The sequence below is a fragment of the Carettochelys insculpta genome, chromosome 11 (assembly GCF_033958435.1).
Source record: "Carettochelys insculpta isolate YL-2023 chromosome 11, ASM3395843v1, whole genome shotgun sequence".
Lineage (NCBI taxonomy): Eukaryota > Metazoa > Chordata > Testudines > Carettochelyidae > Carettochelys > Carettochelys insculpta.
In genome coordinates, this window is record NC_134147.1 from 13,170,030 (window position 1) to 13,182,984 (window position 12,955).

Sequence of the window (12,955 nt, forward strand, 5' to 3'; positions counted from 1 at the left end):
CAGCAGGGAAAGGACACACCAAGGCTGCATCTAGACTATGAGTTAAAAATCGATGTTTATGAGAAGTGATTGTTTACATTTGTTTTTATAATTTTGATTCAAGTGTCTACTAACGCTGTAGAAAATTGATCCTCTGTGTCAAGTTTCTGTGTCCTCATTTCCTTATCCAATTTTGGCCTTGTGAGCAGTGCATTCTTGGTACCTATCCCACAGTGCCTTAGCCCCAGTTGCTTGTGGGTGTTTGATGCCCGAATCCCATAATTCAAAGCACTTTTGCATAATTCGCACACCCAGTAACTGTGCGAAAGAAAATGCAGATGATACCATTTTCTCCACAAGTGCGAAAATGGATCCACAGCTGCTTCAACTCAAGAGCATCCATCATTTCATCATCCACCCCATCCATCCCCACTGTTGTCCAATTTCTCAGACAATCAGTTCACAGTGAGGGTTCCATATCATGGAAATCCTGCTTCTGCTTCTAATAATGGCTGTAATGGTGAAAATGGTAATCGAAAATTTGCTCAACTGAATAGACAAGTCGCTCGACTGCATTCCCAGACCATACAGATGCTGGTTGCCCTGGATGCATTGCAGAGAGTGGAGTGGCGGTTTTGGACGTGAGACCAGCACACACTGGTGAGACCACATACTTTCAGAGTGCTGGGACAACCAGCAGGGGCTGCAGAACTTTTGCATGCACACGTCCGCTTCTATGGAACTTTGTGATGTTCTGTCCCCAACCCTGGAGTGCAGCAACACAAGAATGAGGCCTCATTAACAGTGCAGAAGCGAGTGGCAATTGCTGCGTGGAAGTTTGAAACATCCGAAAGTTATCGGTCAGTAGCAAATCAGTTCGGGGTAGGCAGATCTACAGTGGGGGCCGCGGTGATGGAGGTGGCCTAAGCAATCTGTCACCATCTCCTCAAGAAGACTGTGACCCTAGGAGATATTCAGGCCATAGTGGATGGCTGCACAGGGGTTCCCTAACTGTGGTGGGCCAACTGATGGCATACACAACCCCATCCTGGCCCCTCAGCATATAGCCCCTCAGTATGCGCAAACCACTGAGCTAACCTTCCTGCCAGAGATCAGTGCAGTCACCTCTAAAGTGGAACACAATTGTTTAACAGCATAATACATAAGAGCATAAGAAAAGAAAGTGAATGTAAATTTTCTATCTGACTGAAAGTGCAAAAGAAATTTACCTCAAAAGAAAAGTAATTACCTTAAGCTGAAATGTGACCAAGAAGCCAATGTTTAAGAGTCTCTCTTATACAGAAAGTGCAGTTGGAGCTCTAAAACCCAGATGGTCAGGACTTCTCTGCTACATCTCATTTGAATGATAGCACCTCCTGCCAGAGCAACACAGAACCCCAACACACCACCAGTGTACTGGTGCAACGCTAACTCAGAGAGGGAGAATTATTAGCTGAATCATCCACATTGCTTCCTGCCGAGATCTCCCATGCATGCATGTACCAACCTAGCCTTATCCTGCTCAGCTTATGAGAACTAAAAGGATCAGAGCACAAGTTGTTATGGCTGCAGACTAAGTATATACTAACCCAAGTTAAGGATGCTTTACCACAGGGGTGAACAAACTTTTTACGTCGGGCCCCACTTTTCATCCCTGTAATTAGCAGCCTCCCCCAACTTAACCTGTCTAACATCCAGCCGACAGAAATTTCCATTATGTTTGTGTGAAAAAAACCCTTTGGGCACATGTAAGAAAACAAGTATGCAGAATGTAAAAACTTTATAAATTGGTATATAAATGTGAATGTGCATGTACAAAAACAGTAACGTATTTCAACATTTTTAATGAGACAGATGAGCCTGAGACCCAGCAGCTGATTATGCTGCAAACTTCACTCCCCTCAAGGGGGCCTGCCCCCCACTTTGCACACCCTTGCTTTAACAAACAGATGAGCCTGAGCCACAATGCTCAGAGTAAGATGTGCATTTCAACCTCCCCAAATGTCAGAAGTGTTCACATGTGGTTTGGCCACTTATGCGGATAGGAACCAGGTGCAAGATTCAGATCTGAATCCAAATTTGAACTTTCCCATAGTTGGGAGCTGCTCAGATCCAGGGGTCTGCTGTGAGTTCTCCAGTATGCTAAGGAGTTCCATATGAGAGCGAATACATTGGTTTGTGCCCTTTTCCTTCTGAAAGTTTACGGGTGGGGAGAAGAGTGATTGGAGTTTGGTTGGTTTGTTTTTAAGCACACTAGAAACATAGGACTTGTCTGCCCTATGTAGCTTAGAACACTCAGCGGACAAAAAGAGCTAGACAGCTATAGTAGTTTCGTCAGAATGGTTACAATCCTTAGGCCTGATTTTCCGTTGTTCTGCTCCGTGTACAGTCATTTATACCAACGCAAAGTGAGTGTGAAGTTATTCCATGTCAGAACAGTAACATTTCACATCCGCTTTGTGCTATCCAAATGGCTACATGCTGAGCAGTATAACAGAACCAGGCCCTTTGTGGCTTTCAGGTGTTTAGAAGTCATTTGAGTTAGACAGATATTAACAAAACAAAAACAGTTTGTTACACTTACAAACACCTCAGTTTTCTTGCATTGTGAAAACTCTCATGCTAAATCTCCCCTTCTCTCCACACAAACAAAAGAAAACAATTTGATATACTTGATCTTGGTAAAGGTTTTTGAAAAAAAAAAAAAAAGCCTTCAAGTTAGACACTGCCAAGCCCTCCGTGTCTATCGTAAAGAATCAAAAGAGAGCAAAATCTATTTTTGTCACAGCAGTTCACCATTAACATTAAAATGAAGAGATCTTAGTGCTTTGTAGTATAGCAGATCAAAGCATGGGTTTCTCTTCTCGCAATGGAATAAAATCATTATTAACCCAGTGAAATAAATCTACAGTCTCCATCTAATTAAAAATGTCCACCTCATAACACAGTGATATAATCTGGTGTGACATAAGAAGTGATACCGGGCACGTGAATTTAAATATTTTCTGTTAATACATGTCATGAGAAGATAATGATCAGTAATTATCTTTGCAATCCCAAGTCTCATAAACACAATTAACTACCATCTATATTTAAATAACTTTTGACATAAGGTGAGAACTTCCATGATGCTGGAAATTAACATTCAAATTCTAGGCCAGATTCTCCTTTCACACTTATGCAAACTTAGATGATAATAATTCATGGATGAAACTGAGATGAGAATTTGGCCCTTACATCATAATCAATTTGAGTGTAAAAAGAAAACTCAAATACTGTATGATGCACTATTAAAATCATGGAGCTGAAAAATTACACAACTCTCTCAATAGAATGCCCCTGTTCACAATAACTGTTAAGAGATTGTAAATTCTATGGGGTGGAGAAACAGCTCTTCATATGTGTTTAATATACAAGTAGTATTGTGGAGGCCTCATTCTGATTAAGGTTCCTAGAATCAGCCATAATTACAATATTACAACAGCAGCAGCAGCAGCATAGTCATCCTCATCTAGGGTGGGATTTTTTAAAGAAGCCCTTTACTATGAGTGAGGTCAATGATAAAACTCCCACTGACCTCAACGGGAGCAGAATTAGGCCAAAATCAAAGGATTTTGAAAACATCACCCCAATATCTGTCTTTGTGTATAACACATGCATACAGTAGAACCCTGAGATTCACAAAACTTGAGCATGCATATCTCAGGTTAACATGACTCTGAATAGCAGGGAGCTGTCCCTTGGCTTCTGGCTGCCCACCACTCACAGGAGCCAAGAAACTGACCAGTGCTGCTGCACTGGTCAGTTTCCCAGCTCCCCGCCAAGTGGCAGGCAGCCAGAACCAGATGCCAGCTCCCCACCACTCTTAGAAGCCTGACTGGGCAGCCGAGAACCTGACTCTTGGCTGCCACCTCTGACCAGAGTGGGGAAACTGCTCCTGTCACGAGCAGCAGCTTGACTCTTGCTGTCCCTGACAGGAGCAGTTTCCTGGCTCCTGTGAGAGGAGGCAGCCTGACTCTTGGCTGCTGCCACTGATGAGCTGGGAAACTGAGCAGTGGAACAGCGCTGGTCAGTTTCCCCTCTCCTGTGAGCTGCAGGCAGCCCAGAGCCAGGCTCTTGAGTCCCTGCCACTCACAAGAGACAGGAAACTGACCTGCGCTGCTGTGCTAGTGCCAGTCAGTTTCCTGGCTCCCCCAAGTTATGCAAAATTTGACTTACACAGGGTTGCACAAGAACACAACCTCTGCAAAAGTTGGGGGTCTACTGTATTGCTGGTTGTCATCCTCTCACAAATGGGGATGAACTCCTGCAACATACCGGCACAGCAGACAGGCTCTGTGCAAATCTATGTGGTGTTATATTCTCAGTAAGAACAACTAACTATAGTTTCCTCAGGCTGTGCCTCCACGTTGGCATGAGATGGGCCAGGAATGAGTGAGAGCTGGGTTGGGAGGTAGGGATTGGAGTTAATATTTCTGTGTGTTTCAGAGGTTGACAGGGCAGGATGTCAAGAAACTAGTTTTAACTGGAGTCAATGGGAACTGCAGGTGCTCAGCACTATCCAAAAGCCCAATTTACCTCCAACTTTTGCAGCCATCAAAACCAGAGACCACCTCTGAAAATGTTGGCCTGAACTTTCATATGCTGTTATGTGATACAGATCCACTCTTAGAATCACAGTTACTTCCACATTTTCTGATTTGGTCACGGGCAACTAACAAATTTGCAAGCACATCTGCACTGAGAGTGCAATTTAGCCACATAACCTTTGTCATATCTACTCTTGGAAGTGTCATCTTTAAACTTCAGAGCTGACATGACACCACGATAAATGGGGGCAACTGGCTTTTTTATTTTACGTTGCTGTTTCAGGCTCAGATAATACTACTTTACTTCATATTCAGAAGAGTCTCTTCCATACCCACAACGGATAGAAACAACAAAAATCAGAACAAAAGTTTTCATTCTGCATTATGTGAATATGATAATCAGGCCCACATAAATCCCTCAGTTAGTCCAGAGCTTTTTTGACCAAAGCGCATGTATCTCATGCTGCAGAAAAAACACACTGCCAGTGAAAATTAAACAAAAATACTTTTTTCAGCAAAGAAGAAATGACACAGGAGAGGCCTGCTGTTAGAAAAACTGTTTCAGTACAGATTTTAAATGGAAAAACAAATTCAGAGGCATAGCTAGACTGGCTATCTGCACTTCTCAGATGACGAAGGGTACTTGGAGTCTAGGATTTTCCCACCCGAGTAGTGCACATCATTTAATAAAATTGCATGGCTCTTTGTCCTATCAATTAACTGTACTAGACAGGCCTGCAGCTGATACTCAAGTAAGAATTCTGAGGCAGCCCTCTCCCTCAAATAGTAAGTCATCTTTGCATAATGTCTAGAACCAATATTTCATCAGTTAGCATCATCTATTGAAATTGCAACTTCGGACATCTCTGATGAAAGCTAAAATGATTCCATGTTACAAATACTAGTACAAAGATCCTACTCTACACACAGAATGCCAGAATTGGTTAAGCCACCTATTTAACAAAGGTTATGACTACACTACATTGCTCTTTTGAAAAACACATGCAAATGAGGGAAATCAAAAATGCAAATGAAGCACTGATTTTAAAAAAATCTCACACTTCATTTGCATAATCTTGTCCAATCACTTATTTGAAGGAGATTAATAAAAAAAGCAGTGTAGAGGGGTTTCTTTTGAGAAAAAAATCCCGTTTTTGAAACAACCTGCACACCTTATTTTTTCCAGGAATAAGGGTTCTTTCAAAAAAAGGGGGGAGGGGGTCAAAAGAACCCTGTCTACACTTTTTTTTCCAAAAAAAAAAAAAAAAACTCCTTCAAAGAAGCAATCGGATGAGATTATACAAATGAAGTGCAAGATTTGTAAATCAGCGCTTCACTTGCATTTTCAATTTCCCTCATTTCCATTCCTCTTTCGAAAGAGGAATGTAGTTTAGATGTAGCCAAAGAGAATGAAAACTTCTAGTTACTGAATAAGTATATCAGAAGCCTCAGCAATGTCAGGTGTTAGAAGGACATACCATGCTTATGAAACAGCCCTGGTATAAAAAGGAAGTAAAATGTTGTGTTTAGAAAAAGAATACTTCCATGCATGCACAGACATTAACTAGGACTACAGAAAACAAAGTGCTCTGCAACCCATCCTGAACAACGATCTTTCACTCTCACAGACCTTGGGAGGCAGGCCGGTCCTCACCTACAGACAGCCTGTCAACCTTAAACAAATCCTCACCAGCCACTACAAGTCACAAACCAGTGACTCTAGGCCTGGAACCAGCCCCTGCAACAGTCCTCACTGTCAATTCTGCTCATATATCTACACCAGTGACATCATCACAGGACCTAACATCAACTGTACCATCAGGGGCTCCTTCACCTGCACATCTTCTAATATAATATATGCCATCATGTGCCAGCAATGCCCCACTGCAATCTACATTGGCCAAACTGGACAGTCTCTCCGTAAAAGAATCAATGGACATGTCAGACATCAGGAACGGTAATGTACAGAAGCCTGTGGGAGAACACTTCAATCTCCCTGGACACTCAGTGGCAGATTTAAGGGTGACAGTCCTGAAACAAAAAAATTTCAAAAATCAAATGGAGAGAGAAATCTCTGAGCTGCAATTTATTTGCAAATTTGACTCTGTTAACCATGGACTAAACAGAGACTGAGAGTGGCTCGCAGCTTACAAAGACAGCTTCTCTGTTCTGGATGTTAATATCTCCCCAATAGACACTGACAAAGGCTCACATCCCCCTGTCTGATCTGACTTGTTTTTAACTCCTTTGATAGGTACTGTTGATACTGGGCCATTTCCACCTTGCTGAATAGACCTTGTCAGCTCTGGCCTTCCCTTTTACTGGGACACCACTCTTTAAACACCCCACCGAAACCACCCCGCCTCTGATGCATCTGGTGAAGAGGGTCTTTGCCCACAAAAGCTTGTGCTCCAAAATATCTGTCAGTCTATAAGGTGCCACAAAACTTCTTGTTGTTCTTCAAGCTACAGACTAAACACTGCTACCTCTCCAATACTTGTCAACCTGGTCCTAGTGGTAAAATATAGCTTAGCAAGGACAGCCACTCTGCCATTAATGAAACACATTGGGCATAATATTTTGTAATCTACTGCCCAATCGGAATGTCATTTCGTCAAATATTACTAAGTGTGCACAACTGTGGGAAACTGTCACATTTCCATCCATGAAGTGTATCAATTTTTTCAAAGCCACCCACAAGTTCCAAATTTCCATATAAAGAAGGTTTCTGTACTACTAAATTTTTCAAAACAAAAAAGCAGTCTAGTTGCACTTTAAAGACTAACAAAATAATAAATTGTTTTGATTGTATATAGACTAGCACAGCTTTCTCTCTGTTACTACTTTTTCAAGGGATAAATGGGCTTCAGGCTCATTAAATTTCTGTTAGGAACTATAGTAAATTGTATTTTAATTCCCATCCCTGCCCAACAGCCCATTTCTCTATTTTGTATCCATATAAAGCCACATTGTAGATGATCATTTTTAGAATGGTTTGTACTTTTTGCCAAAGTTTACCAATTGTATATGTTGCTTACATTTACCCATTTAACCTTTAAAAATTCAATAATCACCTCAGATTATTTTCATATTGCCTGTTGTTTTACATTTTTAAATGGACAAGAGATTATTTTGAACAGAGCCTTTGACATATGAAAAAGCAATTGTTTTTCTTGCCTATTTGAACTTTGCATAACAGTGCAGCATTTTGAAGACTGCCTAGAGACACCAGTCTGCACAACTAACTAATACATCCACTGGTTAACACCACGTTTCTGCTTTCTTCTCCTTTAGCCCAAGTAAATATTTAACAAAGTTAAATATGTAGCTACGTGGAGACTCCTATGTACATATCAAAATAACCAATACTGTCACTACCCTTTTTTAATCTTACTGTACACATAATATTAAATCCTTCAAATAAAAATCAACTATTTTGTTGGAGCCAAAGATTGTAGATCACTATTTACACTGGGAAACATCACTGATTTCACCACACTTACACTAAATATATATTGACAACGTTGACTCTGGTTTCCCTGTAGGATTTCTGACAACTACAAAGGACAGTGCATAAAATGGCTTTGAAGTAGAGCTTGTGGTTAACGTGATACAAATCACATGCTTTCTTGGAGTACATCCTAAACTGAAATTAAAAAAGAAGCGATAATGTATGTGTAAAACAGTGCACATTCCTGGGCAAACCGTATCCTACTATCAGCACTTTTTATAAGTGGAAAATTAAAAACAGCAATATCATCTATCACTAATATGCAGCAATAAGTTTAAAAGTTATAACTGTTGATCCCATATTCAAATGGCCTATACTATTAATGTAGGGCTATGTCTATAAAAGGCAAAGGGCACTGCAGCTGTGTTTGCCCCTAGACGAGGGCTCAGCAACCTGTGGCTCTGGAGCCACATGCGGCTCTTTAAGAAGTCTGCTGGGGCACCAAGCGCTGCTGCCGCTGACTCCTCTTGTGGCTCCAGAGGCTGCCATCACTTAAACAAAAAGACCATTAGACCTACTGAATTTAAGACTTTTTTGTTTAAGCAACAGCAGCCAGAGTCTCTGAGCAGTCAGCTGAAGCAAAGAGCCCGGAAGAGAGAGCTAGCTGGGCATGGAGCAGCCCCACCTGGGAGGAAGTCTAAGCCAGCAGGAGAGCTGGGAGGGAGGGCAGCCAAGCCTGCCCCTGCTGGAGCCACACAGCTATCCCAAGGAGGAAGAAGTGGTAGTCAGGGGAGGTGGCGATGGCGGCAGCAGCTGCTGCAGAACTGCACGTGCTGAGGTGAGTTAAGCCTGCGGGGTGTGGGGGGGGAGGCTGGGGCTCAGAGAAGTTAATCCTGGGGATGCCAGGATGGGTTTGTGGGATGGGGGAGAAAAGCCTGGGGATGGGTGTAACTTAAGTTTCTAACTGGTACAAACAATTGTGTGCGCACTGTTCTTGATATAGGGGTGATAAAAATACACAGCTTGACATTATTTATTTAGGACTGACTCGTATTCATGAGCATTGCAGCTTGAGGGATTGATTTTTGTACCTGAATATGAAAAGAGGGCTCTTCTCACTACTTCGGTTGCAGACTCCTGTCTTACACCTGTCTGAGCTATGAAATTCATCTATAGAAGCACCACAAAACACACCGGGGTGTCTACTAGAAAGTGACTGTAATTAGCACACATTTGCAACCACTTAAAACTTTCCCTGGGGCAAAAGCTTATGCTCCAAATGATTGGTTAGTCCAGGGGTCAGCAACCAAAATAGCATGAGCAACGTTTTCCAATTCAGTACAAAACTCAGTAATTCAAGGGCTGCAATGCATATGAATATGAGATGGTCTTTAATAAACATCAAACCATATTTTTTGTAACCTTTATTTTTAAGAAAAATCACACACCTTGTCTTGTAATGAGTGGCTTGTTTACTGCAGGACATTCTCAAACTTTTTACGTATTCTATTTCCCCACACTTTAGGTGTGTGCTTGTACCATTGACCTCTGACTTTCACTCCCGAACCTTCTCTCTCTCTCGGACAATAGGAGGAATTATCCAATATTTCAATAGTTTGCTATTTAGATATAAGTTGTTCATTTTGGGGCTTTTAGTTAGTCACCGATTATCAAAAATAATCAGGTTAGTCAGTAAGGTGCCACAGAATTTCTTGGTTTTGCTGATACAGAGTAACAGGCTACCACTCTGACACATTTAAAACTTTACAGAGTACAAGGATGTGCTGTATGCAAAGAAAATCCTTAAGTGCTACTGTGATTCTGAGCAGGGGCACATGGCTACAGAGAGCAAAAAAGCAGTCAGATGGTACCTTAAAGACTAACAGTATTATTTATCAGGTGATGGGCTTTTGTGGGACACACCCACTCACTCCTGTTCTCCAGGCCGGAAGAAGTGGGCCTGTCCCACTAAGGCTCATCACCTAACTGATAACACTGGTAGGCTGTGAGGCTGCCCAGGACGGCTGGTCTGTGCTGGGAAGCTCCAGCCTGCAGCGGCTGCCGCGTGGGTTTCCGAGAGGGCGCTGGGCCGGCCGGGGCCGGGGCCAGGGCCAGGGAATCCATTCCTCACACACAGCAGCGCGCGCCACCCCGTCCGCTGGGAATTCCCGGGGAACGCGGCCGCCCCCGCCCCAGCAAAGCCTCACGAAGGAGGCGGCGGCGAAGCTGGGAGCCGCGGAGACAAGTCGCGCCGTGCCCCGGGATCGCGCTGGATTTGCAGCCCCACGTTCGGGGAGCCGGGTGCTCCTGCCCTGCAGCTACCCAAGAGCCCGGCCCGGCCCGCGAGCAGCAGCGCGCTGCGGCGCTTACCAGCTGTCAAGCTCCAGCTCCAGCAGCGACTGCGTCCTCTCGGAGTTGCAGTGCAAGCACCACATGGCGGGGTAGCAGCAGCGCGTGGCCGGGCGGCCAGCACAGCCCCGCGGGCCTCCGCGGTCCGGCCGGCCGAGTGCCACGTGGGTCCCGCGCCTCCAGCCTCCCTCGGGGCAGCTGCTGCTGGCAGCGGCGGGCCTGAGACGCCAGCAGCCAAGCGAGGTCCCCCCCCGGTGGGGTTGCATTGGCGGCCGGAGATTGGCTGCCGGAGCGAGGCGGTGGCGGCGGCTGCCCCCGCCCCAGGGCTGGACTGGGACTGGGGCTGGGGCTGGGGCTGCGGCTGCGGGAGCCCCCTCCCACCCGACCAGAGGCGGCTGCGCCGTCTCCAGCTCGCACATGGAGCGGCTCCTGGGACAGCGGCTCCCCGACCCACCCCAGCCCCCCGGCACTGGCCAGGCGGCTGCCCAGGAACATCTCCCGGCGGAGCGGCGCAGGGCCCCGCGGATTGTTCCCGAACTGTATTAAACCTGCGCGTTTCTTCATTACAGCGCCGGTCCCCGAGCGCCGCCGAGATGTGCACCTGGGAACTCTGCAAAACAAGGGGGGAGGGGGCTTGGCGCACAGGCCCGGCTGCTGCCCGCCCCCCAGAGCGGCGCTACTCGGCTGACTTCGGCGGTTCCTCCCTGCTTACAGTGCAACAAGAGGGGTCAGAATGAGCCGCCGTAATTCTGGCCCCTCTTACTCCGCTGTAAAGAGGAGGAAACGCGCCAGGGCGCTTAGGCGGTAGCACAAGGAATGCACCCAGCCTTTGAGATTAAACAGAGCCTCACTCATTCAGAGCAAGAATTCCCCCGTCGGGGTTAATTTTAAGGTAGATTTTAAAATAGCCACTCTACAAGAAATGGTTTGAGGAGGTATTTATAATTTCACTCATTTATTATCTGTCTCATTCACACTCAGAGCTTGACAACCTTAATATGTTTAATTTTCTTTGCACACATTTTTAACTACTTACACATTTATCAATTAACTTTTAAAGTTTTTTTGAATCTTTCTTTTAAACCATGTTGCAAAAGGAGGTGGTTTGAGAGAACAGATTCCCTCCGTGTGACAAGGAGAGGGGGTGTGTGCATTTCTTTTTTGGGGGCTTGTAAGCAACTACAGCTAAGGTTCCATGAGATGGCCCATGTGCACAGTGACCAGAAATAGCAAGGCTAAAAATATTTTTAAATACATCCAAATAAGAACCAAGTTAAAAATTACAACCACTTTCTTACGACATAACTTGAAGCAGGGGGGCTACACTGCAAAATACGGATTCAAAAATTCCACTTATTTTCCACAGATCAATTCAAAGCAGGTGACTATGGAATTATGAACCATTTTGTGAACATACGGGATTTTGTCCTTCAAATAACAAAGGCTAATTTCCTAAGTCGCCTGGTTATTAATGCAACATTTATTCCTAGGAACATTAATTAAAATGCTAATTATGTTCTATACAGCACTGGACCTGTGAAGAAATCAATATCCAATAAATATATGAAAAAAGGACTGTGCATATTAAGGGCTGCTGATGTGTGAATGAATAATGAAACTATTGTTTGAGCCATAAAGCCCTATTCTTTCTGTTCCACTGAATTCTGCTCTGGCAGGAGTGCAGAATTTTGCCTGGTTTAGCTAATGCTGATGATGGCAGGAAGAAACAGCCCCATTTTACAGATGGATAAACTGAAGCACTGAGAGAGAAACAGATTAGTCCAAGATGTAGGGAGTCATAGGCTGATTTGGAACTAGCATCCAGGATTGATGACTCCCAGTCCCCTGTACTTGTCAACATTCCACCCCTCAGTCCACAACAGAGCCCTTTTTCTATGAATGATGTCTTTGTCCTCCATCTTGAAAATAATTATGCAACTTTTTTGTTTAAGAACTTTAAAAACATGCCTGTAGACTTAGGCTTTTGCCATGTGTAATTCTTTACATAATGTATATGAAGCCCCTTAAACTATAGTTAGCTATGAAGCTGAATATTAACATGAGAGAACATTGAGTGATACTAATGGACCACATATGTTCTCTGGACCACATAAGAGATCTGAGGAGCAAGCCTCGTAAGTTTAAGATCAAATATGATTTCACCATCAGAAGCTGAACAAAAGGAAGCCTTACAGTGCTTACAACAATCCCTCTAGAATATACAGTGTGTAAATCCAAATTAATCCAGACCAGTTTCACTTATCTGCACCACATGCAATTGAAGTACGAGATCCTTTTCAAATATGTCAAAACAAAGGTTCAGTGCAATATGATAAAAACAAATATTTCAAAAATATCAACTCTGACTTCAGCCTACTATGCTGCAACCTATAAATAGAACCAATTATATGTTACAGATGTATATAGAAGGCTCCCTCTTCAGTATTTTTAAGGTCCCATCTTATATGGTGTTTGTGTGTATATGTGCATGCACACAACTACAAAAATTAGGACATTAAAACTGAGTTACATTATAATAATATCATGCACTATTACATTATAGTAATATCATGCACATAACACTATA

At 43.7% G+C, this 12,955-nt stretch overlaps 1 protein-coding gene across 9 annotated transcripts in view; it reads right to left on the minus strand.

The window, feature by feature from the left end:
* IQSEC1 (IQ motif and Sec7 domain ArfGEF 1) overlaps positions 1 to 12,955 on the minus strand; it is a 723,956-nt gene that overhangs the window by 110,007 nt on the left and 600,994 nt on the right. For 2 of the 9 annotated variants that reach the window (XM_075006134.1, XM_075006132.1), the window contains exon 1: positions 10,390 to 10,600. The exons of the other annotated variants lie outside the window; for them this stretch is intronic. In XM_075006134.1, coding sequence (XP_074862235.1) covers positions 10,390 to 10,454 — 65 coding nt within the window. In that variant the 5' untranslated portion in view covers positions 10,455 to 10,600. Of the gene's footprint in view, positions 1 to 10,389; positions 10,601 to 12,955 lie in introns of those variants that run through there. 9 annotated transcript variants of the gene reach the window in all.